Here is a 17,473-nt window from a genome sequence, read left to right on the forward strand (position 1 = left end):
TTTTGCTTTGTTACATATATAAAACAATGTTATGTGAAAGCATTTTTTTCATATCTTTATTTCATTTTTACTGTTATAAAATTATCCATACTAATTTTTTTTTTTTTTTTATTTTTTTTTTTAAATTGTAAAACCTTTATTTACAACTCTTTACATATTAATTAAAGAATTATTCTATATAAATTAAAAAAAAATTATATATTTTTTCCTTATTAAAGTAGTGAAAAGAGTACTAAATTTTTTTACAATCAATGTTTTTTACTTTTGATTCTATTCTCATGAATCTTAATTTTTTTTTTTTTTTTAACTCTCCACGCTTCTTTATATTAGCAATTAAGTGCATTTTTTTTTCTAATAAAAATGTGTACTAACTAGCTAAAAAAAAAAAAAAAGTTAAAAAACATATAATAAAAAAGATAATAATAATAGTAATTAAATTTCATTATACTAAATTTTAATTCACCAATGAAAAAAGAAACGAATAGAATTAAATTTTTTGAAATTTCTTTTTGAAAATTATTATTATTAATATATATATAATATTTTTATTAATTTTTTGTGGAAGATGCCTAATAAATATATATTTAGTTTTTTTTTTTTTTTTGGTATTTAATTTTATAAATGTATATATATATATTTTTCATGGGCATATTATTTATAATGTAATGATAAAAAATGTAATATTCAAAGAAAAACTTTAGGGTGTCACGTTAAAATATTTAATATAAAATTAAAAAAATGTAATATATATACGTTTGTTATATTTAAAATTTTTTTTTTTTATTTAACATAATTTTCATTTGATTATAATTAATAATTGTTTTCTATATTTGTTTATATTTTTATATATTATATATATTTTATTTTACTTTTTTACTTATATTTTTGCACAATGAATAATTCTGAAAATTTTAATCTAAATGAAGAGAAATTAGTGTGGTGCAATAATAGCCCTTCTACAATAGAGCAAAATGATCTATTATATAGTTTATGTAATGTAATTGAAAAAAAAAATGATGAACAAGTGTTATTGACTGAATGCGAAAATGGTGACAAGGGCTGCACTTTTGTATGTGATTCAAAAAATTTATATGAAGCAAATAGACAACAATTTCCATTAGATCAAGATGATATAATTAAATTAAAATATATAAATGATCCTACAGTTTTGCATCATTTATATGAAAGATACAAAAATGAAATATTTTATACAAAAATGGGACCATTATTAATTTATATTAACGCAAATAAAAATATAAATGATGATAATGAGAAAATAATTGAGAAATACAAGTTCAATAGAAATATTGAAGAATTAGATTTGAATGTGTATAATGTAGCAAATATAGCTTTAAATAATTTAAATAATTTAAAAAAAAGTCAATCTATTATTGTAACTGGTGAATCAGGATCAGGTAGAAGTGAAATATCAAAGAAAATTATAAATTTTCTTTCATATACTAAGAATAAAGAAAAGTCTTCAGCTAATAATAAGGAAAGCAATGTTTCAGAAATATTAAAATTATCCAATTATATTATAGAAGCATTTGGAAATGCTAAAACAGAAAAAAATAAGAACTGTAGTAGATTTGTGAAATTATATACAATATTTATGAATGATAAAGAAGTTAGTTCCTACGAAATTAAAAAACTTTTATTGGATAAAGAGCGTTTAATAAATAGAGGACTAAATGAAAGTTCTTTTAATGTATTTTATTATATCTTAAATGGATCAGATGAAATTTTTAAAAGGAAATATTTTTTAAAAAATATTGAAGATTATAACATTTTAAAAAATGAAAACGAACGTAAAAAATCTGATGATGAACTTGGATTTTCACAATTACTGAAATCTCTACAATACATATTTGAAGATGAAAAAGAAATTGGCCTTATCTTTTCTGTTCTTTCAGCATTGTTATTATTAGGAAACATTAAAGTTTTAAAAAATTCTGATAAGAACATCCTTAACCCAAATTTTATAATACAAATCCCTATAAATTATGAAAAAGAACAAACAAAATTAGAGCACGATTTTTATAATCAATCAATAGATGATAATACAAAAATATTTCTAGTTGCAAGTAAATTACTTAATATTAATCCTGAGATTCTTTTAAATTATTTTACAAAAAATGATATATGTGATGACGTGATACACTCAAGAGCCTACAATGAAGCAGAAATCAAAAAAAGAATTGAATGTTTTATAAAAACATGTTATGAAGAATTATTTAATTGGATAATTCTTAAAATAAATAGCAAAAGTAACATAAAAAATATAAAAAAAAATGATCCATGTATAAATATACTTGATGTAATATATTTTGAAAACTTAAAAGAAAATTCACTAAATGAGTTGTTGATAAATACCACAAATGAAGCTATAAGAAAAATATATGTCGATTTTTTTTTTAAGAAAAGACTAAAAATTTACAAAGATGAAGATATAGAATCAAATAAATTAAATTATATAGATAATGAAAATTTGTTTAAACTATTAGTTTCAAGGGAAGAATCTTTATTCTCCTTTTTAGAAAACGCATGCATAGAAAAAACTTTCGAAAAAAATAATTTATGTTCGTTAATTATGAAAAAATTTCATAATAATGAATATATAAAAACAAACCCAATGAAAAAAAATAATTCATTTGTTATTGTTCATTCCAATGAAGAAATCAATTATATAACTGAAAATTTCATAGATAAAAATGTTGATATTTTAACTTGTAATTTTATTGAAATGATTAAAAAGTCTGATAGCACATACATGCAACAATTATGCTCTTTCTATAACTATGATAAAAGCGGAAAAATTATGAAAGATAATGTAAGATATAATATATATTCTCAATGTAATTTATCTAAAAAAGAATACAAGTCTAAAGATCAGATGTTAGTTACATTATTAAGAAACAACTTAGTAGAATTAATTAAAATAGTTGAATTAACCTTTTGTCACTTTATATTGTGCATAAATCCATATGAAAATAAAAATAAATTAAATTTTGATAAAAAACTTGTCTTAAATCAACTTAATAAATTTCATATTTTTGAATTATCACAATTAAAAAATGGATATTTTCCATATATATTTTGCTTTAGAGAATTTTTAGAAACTTTTAGATATTTGTGTGAAAATAATAATAAAACGATTGATGAAAATGATATGAAAAAAATGATTAATAGAGAAAGCATTGAAAATCTGTTAAATTCTTATAATATAAGCCCAAAGGATTGGTGCATAGGAAAGAATATGATTTTTCTAAATGATCAATCTTTGAAAATATTAATGTCTTATAATCTTTCAAAATATAAAATATCTGAAACTATTGATAGCAAAGATAGTTCATCAGAATTATCAAGTGAAAAAAAAATGGCACTTGAATTAGAAAAAGTAACAGAAAAGAAATCATATTCAAAAGAAATAATAAGATCAAATATAAAAATGGAAAAACAGGAACAAATTATACAATCCTATAACACAAAAATTAATATTGAATATAATGACAGAGATGAAAAAGAAAAGGAGCTATTAAGTGTATATTCGGACATAGTAGATTTAAAAAATGAAGATACATTAAATGATGATAAATTTTCTTTAGATGAATATAATAAATATAACACTTCTTATTTTAATAAGAATTGTAAAAGCAAAACAAAAAATGTTGATTTTAAATCTTTCAATGAAAAAAATAATATACTACTAAATATGGAGTCAAGATTTATTGAGAAAAATGAATCAAATAAAAATTCTCGTAACACCTATGGAATAATGAATTTTATCAATAGTGTAACTATGTATACCAAAAAATTAAATCAAATACATCAAGCATTAAAAGAGTTTGATCCTATAAATGACCAATTGAAAAAAGATAGTGTATTTAATTTGGGTATGGAAAATTTTTATAATGAAAAAGATATTTTTGATGATATCAAATCAGAAAATCAAGATAAGAAAAATGAAAATATAAATGAGGGTAATATATATGAAGATGTAACAAATAATAGTAAGATAAATGCAGATAAACTGAATAAAGATGAAATAAGTGAAAGTGAGATAAAAGTAGATGAAATAAATGAAAGCAAGGAAAATAAAGATGAGGTAAATGAAGATAAAATAATAGAGGATACAATAAATGAAAACGAAAACAATAGTACAAAACTTGATGATTTAACATATCAAGATGAAAATAACACATTTGTTGAAAAAAGTAAATGTTCTTTTGGTGAAACAGTAGATGAAGATAATATGGATGAAAACTTTACACTTGATAAAACTATAAATTTTAATTATTCTGAAAGTATAAATTATCCCTTATGTTGCCAAAGTAATTTAATATGCCTCATGAATAATTTAGTTAATAATTATAATGATCCAAAAGAGATAGTTCACGAAAATTATTCTATTGAGAAAAAGATAGATAATGTAAAAGAAAATGATTCTGTGAACTGTATCTCTAGTCTTAAATTTAAAAATACAAATGAGAAACTTGAATTATTAGATAGGTTAAATGACCTATATATATATAACTCAAATGAAAAACAAATCGTTATGAATATTCTAAAACAAATAAAAAATGATATAGGGAAAATACATGGTAATAAGTGGAATATATTTCTTTGTTCATCAGATTGTTATTTTATATCATATACAACTAAAGAAGATGAATTGATTTTAACAAAAGAATGCAATAGATTAAAGGATAGAATAATGTACAGTCAAGAATTTCATCCCATTAAAAAAGTTAACCAAGAAGTTTGTGAATATGGAAATACTAATGTTGTAGAATATTTATCTTTACCAGAAAATAAAAAAGTACATGAAATTTATGTTTCTAATAATGTTGATGAAAAATATCTTAAGGATCATTATAAAATACTTTGTTATCGATCAAGAAAAGTTAATAAATTCGATTTTTTAAGTGCTAGATCCTTTTATAGATCTATAGAGTACAAAATTTTGAGTACAAGAAATATAACGTATGTAAATACTGATTTCTCCTATATGGATGATAAAATGAAATATAACTTTAAGCAACATGTTATTAATGAATTTATTAATAATCCCGACATAAGCATGGAAGATCTATCATACAGCTTGCTAAATTTAGCTACTTATTTTTATCACGAAAAAGATGGGACATGGTGTGTTTTTATTTCAACAGAAAAATCATTTGCAGGTATAGTTAATATTGTTAAAAACCGATACTTAAGAATGACAGTCCAAAATAAAAATAAAAAATATAATGTTATTTTATTTGAAACACCCTCATAATTTTATTTTTTTTCAATTCTATTATTATAAATTACGAAATAATAATTCATATTAATTTTTTTTTATTTTGTCTTCACTGATGAATTATGTTTGCTTTTTTTGTTTTTTTGCTGTAAAAATACATTTCATTCTATTCTTTTTATTTACATTCAATAATATTTTTTTTTAAATATATTTTTAAATTTGCTATTTATAATATATATGTTTACTACTTATATTAACTATATGAAATATAAATAAGTTATTTTGTGTCTATTTGTAGACTATTATAAAACACATTCACTTTTTTTTTTTTCTATTTACCAATGTACAGTTAAATTATTTCTTATAGATAATTAGAAAAAAATTAGCTTCTTTTAATTTTTTTGAATATATTTTATTTATACATAGTTATATGTAACTAAAAGAATAATGTTTAGATAAACTATATATTTTTTTAAAAAAATTTGAAAAAAAGTTCAAGGAAAAAGGAATATAAATAAGTTTAAATGTGCAATAATTTACTAATTTAATTTTATTTCATGATTTTTTTTAATATCATTTTATATATAACAAACGATATGATTAAACAATTAAGCAATATCCCATTATAAATTTTAATTAAATTATAAATTTCAAAAAAAAAAATATGAAATCGACTTGTTTCTTTATTATTTTTCTTGTTTAATTAAAAAAAAAAGAATACAACAAAAAAAATTAAAAGCCAACTTAAAATATGTCGAATGGAAAAAAAAAATAATATAAATAAAAACTATAGATTGTATATATTTAAAAAAAAAAAAAATTTCCATAAAACATTTTCCTTAATTACAATGCTTTAAATTTTTAATTGAAATTTAATATAATATCATAAAAATATTATACTCACTCTTTAAGTAGTGTATTATAATTTAAATATTTCTTAAAATATGTCTTTTAAAAATAAAGTTTTAATATTAAATACAAGAAGTACAATAGGCTTTAAACATATATTATTATTAAAAAATAAATATATATATACATATATATATGTTATTTTTATTTTTGACAAATTATATAATATTTTTATTTTAATATTCAAAAATATAACAAAAATAAAATAAAAAAAAATTTAAATAATATATATATATATATATATATATATATATATATATATATATATGAACATAAAGCACTTAAAAATTCTTAAAAAAAGGATCACTAATGTGACAAAATAAAATGCGGTGTTTGATGAAAAACTTTAACAAATAGATAAAAAAAAAAAATTTCAGATGTAAAAATATGAAATAAAATTTTTTTTTTTTTTATTCCTTATTTTTTTTGTTCTACATTAAATTTAAAATTTATATAGATGATCACATATATATAATACAAAACATTTAAAATCATTACTTTAACATTTTATTTAAAAAAAAAATGGAAATATAAAAAAATGAACATGTAGATTTATTTAATCTCTAAAAAAATCTATTATAGTGTAACATTCATAAAATATTGTTAAACTTTTAAATTAATCAATTCTATCAAAAACTATATATAACTTCTATTAGTAATTATTATATTATTTTATAAAATAATTGAAATAATATAAAATTTTAGTATATGTTTAAATATATACAATATATCTATACATAAAATATTCGCATATTAGTCCTCTTGATAAATATTAACTAATAAATGCTTTCAATCATTTTATATAAATATTTTATTATTATATTATATATATTACATTTTTTTTTTTTTATATATATTAATACAACTTTATACAGGAAAAAAATAAAATATTCTTAACTATAAATAAAGTATAGTTTTATGTCGGTTTCAGTACTTTACGAATATATTTAATACTTTATTTTATTTATTTATTTATTATTTTTTTTTTTTTTAATTATTGTTTGTCCCTTTTTTATTTGCATAATCGAAAACTGTACCATCATCTGAAACTAAGCATTCTCCTGTCATTCTTGCTCTCATTTCAATTGCTAATTTTTTACTTAAACTACTTCCATACGTATTAATACCAAAATTCTTTGTTCTTTTACATCCGCTTGGACTTCTCCATTCAGCTCTCCAAGCTTGAACAATGCCATTTATTCTAATCATATAAACTCCCGCAGGAGTAGAACTTGGTTTTTCTATTTTATTATACATATTAATATCATCAATTTCTTTTTTTACATTTTTATTAAAAATATTTTTTTGTGAATGCTTATTATAATAATCAGGAGAAGATAAATCCTTTGATGATTGATCATAATTAGGAGTAATAACATTGGTTTCTTCGTTTGTTATTTCTTTGTTTATTTTTTCACTAGGTGATATATATAAAATATTATCACCTGTTTGGTTAGAAGTGTTATAAACTTCACAATTATTTTCACATATATTAGAAGATATATCATTTTTATTTATATACACATTGCTCCTATTATTTAACAAACCTGGTGATGCTTTATTATCATTATTATTAGTTTCTTTATTGATATTGTTGTTTTCTGTATTATTATTATTATTATCATTATTAATGGACTCATCAATATCCTTATCCATCATATCATCACTATTATTATTATTAGTTGCATTATTTATTATATTATTATTATCATTGTTATTACTAATATTAGTAATAGAACTATTCTTATTAACAGTACCAATACTACTATTACGATCATCCATACTTAAAGGTAAATTATTGTAAATATTATCCTTATAATTCATATAATTTTTATTTATATAGTTATTTCCTACAAAATGTAAATCTTCATTAATTGGTAATGGGGATGATCCTACTTTATTATTCATACTTACTTTTTTCGTTATAATGTTTAAATTATTATGAATTATATTACTCTTATTTATATTGTAGTCATCTAGATGATACATATCCCCCCCACCATTGTCATTAGAGCTATTTTTCATAATTGACGAAGATAAATCTTTTCTATTTGAATTATTTTTTTTATATATATGTTCAAATTTTTTTCTAGCAGCAATAGCTAAATTTCTAGCTCTTTCTTCCCCAAATTTATTAATAGAGAAATATCTTTTTTCTTGTTTCCCATTTGAATACCAATTAGCACAAAATGCTTTCTTAGAATCTTGATAGAACACACCCTGTGGTAATTTAACAGACTGTTCTAATATATTATTGTCAGACAATTTTTTACTATTAGATTTAGCATAATTTAGTGCATTTTCTAAAGATTTGGAATTACAATATTTCATATACATATTTCTATTTTTGTTATCTAAATTATCTAATATTTTCTCTTTTCTCACGCTATTATTATTACTATTATTTAAATGATTACAGCAGTCATAATTTACATTTATTTCTCTTGTACTATTATTTATTTTGTCATTATCATTGCCATTATTAAAATCTATTTTGCAATTGTTTCGGCCATTTTCATTTATAAAATTATCATTCTTTTTATTTTTCTTATCGTCACAAACTTGTTCTTTGTTTTTATCAACTAAATTTGATCCATAGTAACTACTATAAGGAATATTATTCTGATTTCCTTTCATAAAAGTTTGATCACAAAATTGAGATTCTTGTGAATCATTATTATTATTATTATCTCTTGTATTATTTTCATTATTTTTCAATAAGCAATTATCATGCTTGTTTCCTATTATTTCTTCGTTTGGGTCAAGGTTATTATTATTATTATTATTATTATAGTCTTCTTTCAAAAGATTATTTGCTGCATGATCTTTATTCCATTCATTAAATGAATTTTCATTTATACTTTTATTTTCATTTTTAAAATTAAAATTTTCATGTGATAACTCATTTTTACAATGATCATCATTTTTTTCATTACTTCTTACATCATATTTATTACAATCTTGTTCATATCCAAATTTGTCAAATACTCCTTGTTCATAATTAAAAGATTCCTTATTATTTAGAACATTTATACTTTCTTCTTTGATATGAATATTATAATTATTTATATTATAAGGTGTATCTACATTATTATATTTTACGTTGTCTATATATACATTATTTTCATTTTTTTTTTCTTCTGAAGATAATATTTTATTTTCTTTATTTTTATTACTATAAATTTCATTGTTTTTACAATTATTTTCTTCATAAGTTTTATTATTATTACTATTATGCATATTTTTCTTGCCATCTTTTTTATTCACATTCATATTATTAGAATCATCCAAATTTTCGTTATTATTTTTTAATATTGTTCTTTTGCTAACACTTTTTTTATTCATATCTTCTTCAAAAGTATTATTCAAATGGTTAACATTACAATTATTTAAATTATCAATATTATTAGGATTACTAATATTATGATTAACGATGTTAGTAGTATTATCGTTATTACAAAAAGAAGTATTATTATTATTGATATTATGTATATTTTCATCAGTTGTATTGATATTAACAGATTCATTTACAATTGCACTATTATTATTATTATTATTCTTTTTATTTTTTAAGTTTTTTGTTCTATTTTCAAATGCGAATCTTGCTTTAGTAGCTAAATTTCTTGCTTCATCCCATCCATAATATTTTATTTTAAATCGTTTTTTAATTTGTTTCCCCTCTTCATACCAGCTCCCAATCCAAGCCTTTTGAGATCGATCAAAATAAACTCCCCTTTGTGGTTTTAATTCTGATGCCGATAACTTAAACTCATAGTTATCGTTCATATCAATTATATTATTTCTTAATTTGGTATTTACTTTTCTTGTATTAACTCCTTTATTATTTATATTTTCCTTAACTGCGGATAATGATTCATTATTTAATTTCGATTTGTCTTTGCTATTATTAGTGTTAGAAATAACACATACACCATTCATTTTATTATTTGAATCAGCATTTCCCGATGATTTATTATCTCTTTTTCCAAAAAAGTTTGCTTCAAATTCATAATTCTTCAAATAATTTTGGTTTATAACTTTTGTTCTTCTTCCTCTACCGTATTCTAATGAAAAATTGTTTAAAAAGAAATCGACATTTTTATTTCTATCTTCCTTAATTCCCAATTTTGATGTATCTAAATTATTTAAATGTTCTTCATTATTTTTCATTTCTTTATTTTTACCAATTTTCATAATATTATAACTAGAGTTGTTATTTCCATTATTTAAATAGGAATTTTTATTATCTATCTTATTTTTAGTTCCATATAAGCTACTCACTAATCCTAATTCTTTATCATTTTCATCTATTTTACCTATATCTAAATTTCCTTCACTATCTTTATTTTCTTCCATACCTTTTCTTTTTTCTATTAATAAAAGTTTTTCTTTTTCTTGATCCAATTTTTCCAAACTATCTCCCTTTCCTTCTCTTTTTCTCTTAAAATGTTCTTGTAAATCTTCATTGCTACTTCCGTCATTATATAAATCTATTGAATTATTTAAATCTTTACTTGAAAAAAGGGAAGAACTATTCAATTTATTATCATAAAACATTTTATTTTCTAATTGTTCAACATTGTTATTATATATATTCAATGCATTTTCATTATTATCACCTCTAACCAATAGAAATTTTCCAAGTTCATCAATATGATTTATATTCTCACTACTATTTTCATTTAAATTAGAATAACTAAAGTTAGATAAGTATTCACAAAAGTTATTACTTTTCTTAGTTTTCGTATTTTTATTATTTGAATTATCGTTCGTATAAAAACCTGATTTATATACTACTGAGTTATATAATGATGATAAGCAATTTCTCATTTTTTCTTCATCCAATTTCTTCTTTTCATTATTATATTGTGATATATTATTTTCATTCTTCTGACTTTCTTCATCATATAAATAATAATTTTTATCATTTTTAAAATGTTCTCTATAAATTATTTCATTATTATCTTTTTCATAAGATATAGGGCTTTCTTCCTCTATATTTGTTGTAAAATTTATATTATCTTTCTTTGTATTTAATCCATTATTTAAAAAATTCAAATTTTGTTCATATAATTTGCAATTATTATTCATCTCCCTTTTTTTTATATTTCCATCACTATTACTATTTTTACAATTCTTTTTTCTATCTAAACAATTGTTATATCTTGAAAAGTACTTATTTAAATATTGATTCATATCATTAGATATATCATTTAATGATAAATTTTTATTTTTTTCTAATAGATCATATAAATATGATAATTTTAAGAGATTATTATTACATAAATTTACACAAGGAGAAGAGAGAGGTAAACCACTATAATTTTTCATATCTTCCTCTATCACTTTATTATATGACGATTTTAAATCTGAGTATCCATTGTTTCGTATACTTTCATAAGAATAATTTTCTAGAATATCCTTATTTATTTTATCAACATTATTATTTATATTTTTCATATTCACAAAATTATTCAGGAAATTTTTATTTATTTTATTATTCATTAAACTTTTATGCTTGCAGCAGGAGCAGTTATTGGTATTTACATTATTATTATAATTAAAGTTATTATTATTATTAGTATTATGTGAAATATTGCCATTATAGTTTGAATTATTCAAATTCACTGAATTATTTATATTATTATTATTATTATCATCCAGATAATTAGAATCAAGGAAAGTTTTATCATATGATAAATTATACACATTTAAATTTTTATTTTTAACTAAATTCAAAATATTCGATTTACAATTATAATCACAAGAATATAATTTATTATCACTGCAATCATTATGTAAACAATTTTTCTGTTTGATTTCATTATTAAAACTCAAATTTTTTAATTTTATATTATCTATTTTTTTTTCATCTGATAAAGAATTAGTTATATGATTCACATTCATATCACAAAAAGAATTTTTCTTATTGTTACACATATTTATATTCTTACTATAACAATTATATAAATGCTTCAAATCATTCAATGTTTTCAATGAATATAAATTGTTTTTATCACTTAACATGTTGTTTTCCGCATTATCTTCACTTAACAGATAATTATTCTTACACATAAAGTTACATGCATTCACTTTATTTGTATCTGGAGAATTATTTTTTAAAAAATAGTTATTTGTTATATATTTGAATTTCTTATTATGATTGCAATTATTATAGCAATTCTGATTTTTTGAATTATTTAATAAATAATCCAATGTGCTATTATTTAAATATAATTTATCGCACGTATCTTCTTCATTAGTATTTACTGCATTGTCATAATTATAATTATCATTTTCTAAATGATGATATGCCCGTTGATTAGACTTACTTATTTCTGATTGATTGGATTTATTTATTAAATAACACTTTAATAATTTTAAAAAATTTTCCTTATTTAAAAAATTGTCATTAATGTTATTATGTAACACATCATTTTTTTTATTAAAATTACTGCTTGTATTTACGTTATTATTATTATCATTATCAAAGTTAGGTGGAGTATGATCTTCGTTTGTATTTTTATTTTCATTACTATCTGCAACATTATCATCAAATGTAGTATTATAATTACTATTATTATTATTATTTTTATTACCTTGATCATTATTATTATCATTCTTATTATTTTCATCATCATTATTATTATTAATATCATTATTATTTTTATCATCATCATTATTACTATTATTATTATTTTCATTATTACTTAGAGAAATATTGTTATTATTAGCTGTATTAGCACTTGTATTCGGATTAATATTATTGTTATTAACATATTTGTTATAAATACTATATTGGATTAGCATTTCTTTAATATAATCATTAAGATTATTTTTGTAATCATAAATATTGCTATTACTATTATTGTTATTATTGTGATTTATACTATTTAAATTACTATTTACATTGTAAATGTTATCACTATTGTTAACATTATTATTATTTTTTATTAAACTATTAATAATGGTATTTATACTGTTATTAATTTCATCATTTTTTTGAGAGTTTACTTTTATATCTTTACCCGAACTAAAGATATTTTTTTCCTTTATATCATCTGGAAAGGAAATATTTAAATTACTAATCTTATCAAGTGCATTATTTTTAATGGTTTCCATATTTATATTTTTTTTTTCCTGATCTTCATTCAATTCGTGTTTTTCTTTATTGATTATATTCATGTCAAAGACTTCTCTTTCTCCTATTTTTTTTTTATTTATTTCTTTTTCCAGTAGTCTACTTTCAAAACCATCATGCAATAAGTATTTTATATGTTGTTCTTGTTCTTTAATATTAAGATTTTTATATAAAGTCAAATTATTCACCTTTTGATTTTCTATTTCTACCAACCTAAGATTATTCAATTTCAAAATTATATTGTTTATTATGTTTTCATGTACTAAAGATACATTACCTCCATTTTTTAAAATGGGAGTAAAAATTAAAGAATAGTTAAATATATTTTGACTAAATAAGAAACCAATAATTTTATTTAAATAATATGTTCTCATTTTTTTTATTTTTTTATTTTTTTGTTTTATATTTAAATACGAAACATTTCTAAATGGAATACTATCAGTTTTTGTTTCTATTTTTGAGTTAGAATAAGTATTGGTTGGTATACATTCGAGATCATTGTTGTATATTTTCTTTTCATTCATTAAACTAATATTATCATTTTTATGATTCAATATTGAATTATTTGAAGAATGACTACTTTTATGAATTGGATTAAAATTCCCTTCATAATGATTGAATAATTTTTCGTTTGATAAAGAATTTGTCTTTTTTTCATTTGATACCAAATTATCATTTGGTGTATTACATTTGTCATTTAAAACTTGATCTTTAGCATTAGATAATTCTATATTTGTCGAAATATTTTCATTTGAATTATTTTCAATGGAATTATTATTGTTACTCACGACATTTGATTCTTCATTATTGCTATAATATTTTACTTCACTTTTTTTTAAATCATTTTCATCTAGCTTATTCTCCTGTTCCTTTTCATTATTATTAACTTCAATATTATCATCTTCCTTATTAGTTATATTATCAGAAACTGATACATTAATACAATCAACATACACATTTTCTTTTTCTTTATCCTTTATGTCTTTCTCAATTTCTTCCTGCTCCTTTGTTTCTATCTTTTCATCTTCATGTTTGTTTGACACTTTATCTTCTTTTGTCTCTTGATTTTGATTTTCTTTTTCTTCTATTTCTATATTTTCTCTTCTCCACTCTTTTTTCTCTTCTTTAAATTCTTCTGTTTTTTCTTTTTTATATTCTTCATAATGTTCATTATTCATTTTATCCTCATTATTATTATTTATTTTTGCTTCATTATTTACCATTTTTTTTGTAAAAAATTTTTTGTCATCATCATTATAATATTTCATCTTAAAATCATCTTCATATTTATCTAATTTAATGTTTTCATTAATTGTTTCGATACTTGTTCTCATATCACTTGGTGCGTAATAAATTTTGTCTTCTTCATCAATAACATTTTCTTTACTCAAAATCGTATTCTGATTTGTTGATAAGTTAACATTACTATCATCAACAACCTTATTTTCAATTTTTATATTTGATGTTTCATTATTATGTATTTCACTAGAAATAGATTCAATTTTAATTTGTTTATGTAAATTATTATCTACACTTCTTTCTTCATTTACACTAAATTTTCTTTTTAATGGTCTATTTAGACATTCATTATTCAAATTGCTATTTTCCTTATATATACTTTTCGGGGAAGATTCATAATTCCTTATATTTATGTTTTCCTTATTTTCCTCATATAAAATATTCTTTGATAATTCAAAAACTCGTCTATCTCTTTTTTTGATATTTTTATTTAAATTATTATTACATGAAGAGAACCCATTCAAAAACTTTTTTTTTATTTTTTTCAAGTGTTTTACATAAGTAATAACAGAATTAATATCAATATTAGAACTATCAATAGAAATTATCTTACGAAAATGATAAAAGTATTCTTCTCCATTATTCTGTCTTAACCATTCTGAATTAAAATCTTTTAAATAATCAAGTATTTGTATAAAGCAAGTTTTAACACTACATAATAATTGTTCAATATATTTGTTAGCATCTGAATTTATAACACTAAAAATTATTTCGTTAATAACTTTTTTTTTTAATTTTTTTTTTTGAGCAATTGTATTATTATCAATAAAATTTATTTCATTAGCACAATATGTATTTGATATATAAAGCAGTAACAATGGTACAAATATTTTTAAATCTTTTGATATGTTTGATTTTTCAATGTTTTTTTTATCATTTGAAAAATTATGAACATTACAATGTTCTGAGCTATTATTATAATTATTTAAATTTGACTGTTTAATTTCGTCAAACTTTTTTACATTAAAACTTTTTAAATAATTATAAATTTTTGATGCAATATTCTTAAATACGATATCATAATTAAAATCTGAATCTTTTACAATATTATTTCCTGTAAGAAGTAGATCATTTATCTCCTCATTAATATTTGAAGACTTACTTATTCTATCAATGATATTATAGTTCATGTCACTTTTTACTTCAATACTATCTTTAGGTGATACTTCCTTTTTACTCGTTTCACTTACATTAATTACACTTTTATTATATAACTCTTTAATATTGTCTTGCAAAAGTGCATAATTAATTTGAAAATCATTTAATATATTTAGTTCTGAATTATGTTTGCAAAAATTATTGAATTCAAAATTTTTATTATTAGGACAATAATTTTTTATATTTTTATCTAAAGATTTTTCTAATATTTTTTCTAAATAGAATTTCATTAGTTTAAAATTATTATTTATATTATTTTGTGATTCATTAAATTTATCTTCATTGCCTTTTTGTTCTACTCTTGAATTCTTAACAAGAATACAACTTTTACTATTGTAATTACAACTAGAATTACAACCTTTTTCATTATTACAATTAATACCACTATTATTATCTTTATAAAAAATTGTATGAGCACTTAATTTTTCCATAATGCAATCATTTTTATCTCCTTTTTGAATTATATTTGCTTCACCTATATTATTAGTACTTACCAAATTCGTTTTATTAAATTCATTTTCATATATATGTGTATCAAAATCACTATGTTCATTTGATATACTTTCTTTAACTTTTAATTCTTTATCAATTTCATTAATATAATTACAATCATTTGTATTTATAATAGGAGTATTTAAAAAATCAATAACTGAACTTTTTTTCGTAATTTTCGCAAAATTTTTTTCTTTTATATGATTACTGTTCATAGTTTCCTTTTCTGTTATTCTTTTATTATATTTTTCACTATTTTTATCAATACATAAATTGCATAAATCATTTGCATTCATAATTTTATTTTCATCAATTGTTGAATTTGAAGCAAAAGAATCAATATTTTTATTTTGAAACATGTTTGAGACCTTTTTTAATTCATCAATATAATTCTTATAATTCTCTACTTTATTATTTAGCTTAAATTTTTCTAATTTCATAAACTTATCCATTTTACATTAAAAAAAATTTAAAAAAAAAAAAAATGAAAAAAAAAAATAATTAAAAGAAAAATTTTTTTTCCTTTTATTTTTTCTATTTATAATTATACATATCACAATATTTTTTAAATATTTAATAAAAATATGATAACAAATTTTCCATTATATTTGAAAAAAAAAATATATATATATGTACATATACTTTTTAATAACACATTTAAATAAATTAATAATAATCTTAAAATTTTTTTTTTTAAAATTATTTATCTTTTTATAAGTATAATATAATTTTTGAAGTAAACTACTTAAAATTTTTTCTTATTAAATTACATTTTTTAATTTAATAAAATCTTTTCCCCTTTATTAATTATTTTTTACCCCTTTTACAATAAATTAAAAAATTTCCTATTTTTTTTTTTTTTTTCTATTATCTTTTTTTTCATCAAAAAAAAAAGTGAATTATGACATTGCTAAAAAGGATATATCTATATATTTTTTTTTTTTTTGTTCTTTTATATATATAAAAAGAGGTGTATTCTATATCATAAATATATTAAATTATTCTTAAAGCTTTATATACATAAATATATGCAATTTAAAGTGAAAAATAATTTTATAATATACAAAAAATTTAAAAAGATAAATGTTAAATATATATCCATTTAAGTATTTTAAATTAATTAAAAAAAAATTACTTTAAGATAACAAATAATTCAGTTAAAAAAAAAGGCATATAAATGCAAATTTTTATTTATAAAATATACAGAAACTGTTTAAAGCCTATTAAAAAAA

The 17,473-nt window shown here is 19.6% G+C and overlaps 2 protein-coding genes across 2 annotated transcripts; one reads left to right on the forward strand and one right to left on the reverse strand.

Moving 5' to 3' along the window:
- Positions 1-892: 892 nt before the first annotated feature.
- PRELSG_1134300 (myosin E, putative, putative) lies at positions 893-5,278 on the forward strand (the record flags this gene model as incomplete). The annotated part of the gene is made up of 1 exon (XM_028677626.1): positions 893-5,278. The coding sequence occupies one exon, from the start codon at positions 893-895 to the stop codon at positions 5,276-5,278; it is 4,386 nt and encodes a 1,461-aa protein (XP_028533996.1).
- A 1,863-nt stretch (positions 5,279-7,141) lies between these two features.
- On the reverse strand, positions 7,142-16,693 carry ApiAP2 (transcription factor with AP2 domain(s), putative; the record flags this gene model as incomplete). The annotated part of the gene is made up of 1 exon (XM_028677627.1): positions 7,142-16,693. One exon carries the CDS (start codon positions 16,691-16,693, stop codon positions 7,142-7,144), a length of 9,552 nt encoding a protein of 3,183 aa, XP_028533997.1.
- Positions 16,694-17,473: the final 780 nt, after the last annotated feature.

Source organism: Plasmodium relictum, assembly GCF_900005765.1.
Source record: "Plasmodium relictum strain SGS1 genome assembly, chromosome: 11".
Classification (NCBI taxonomy): Eukaryota; Apicomplexa; class Aconoidasida; order Haemosporida; family Plasmodiidae; genus Plasmodium; species Plasmodium relictum.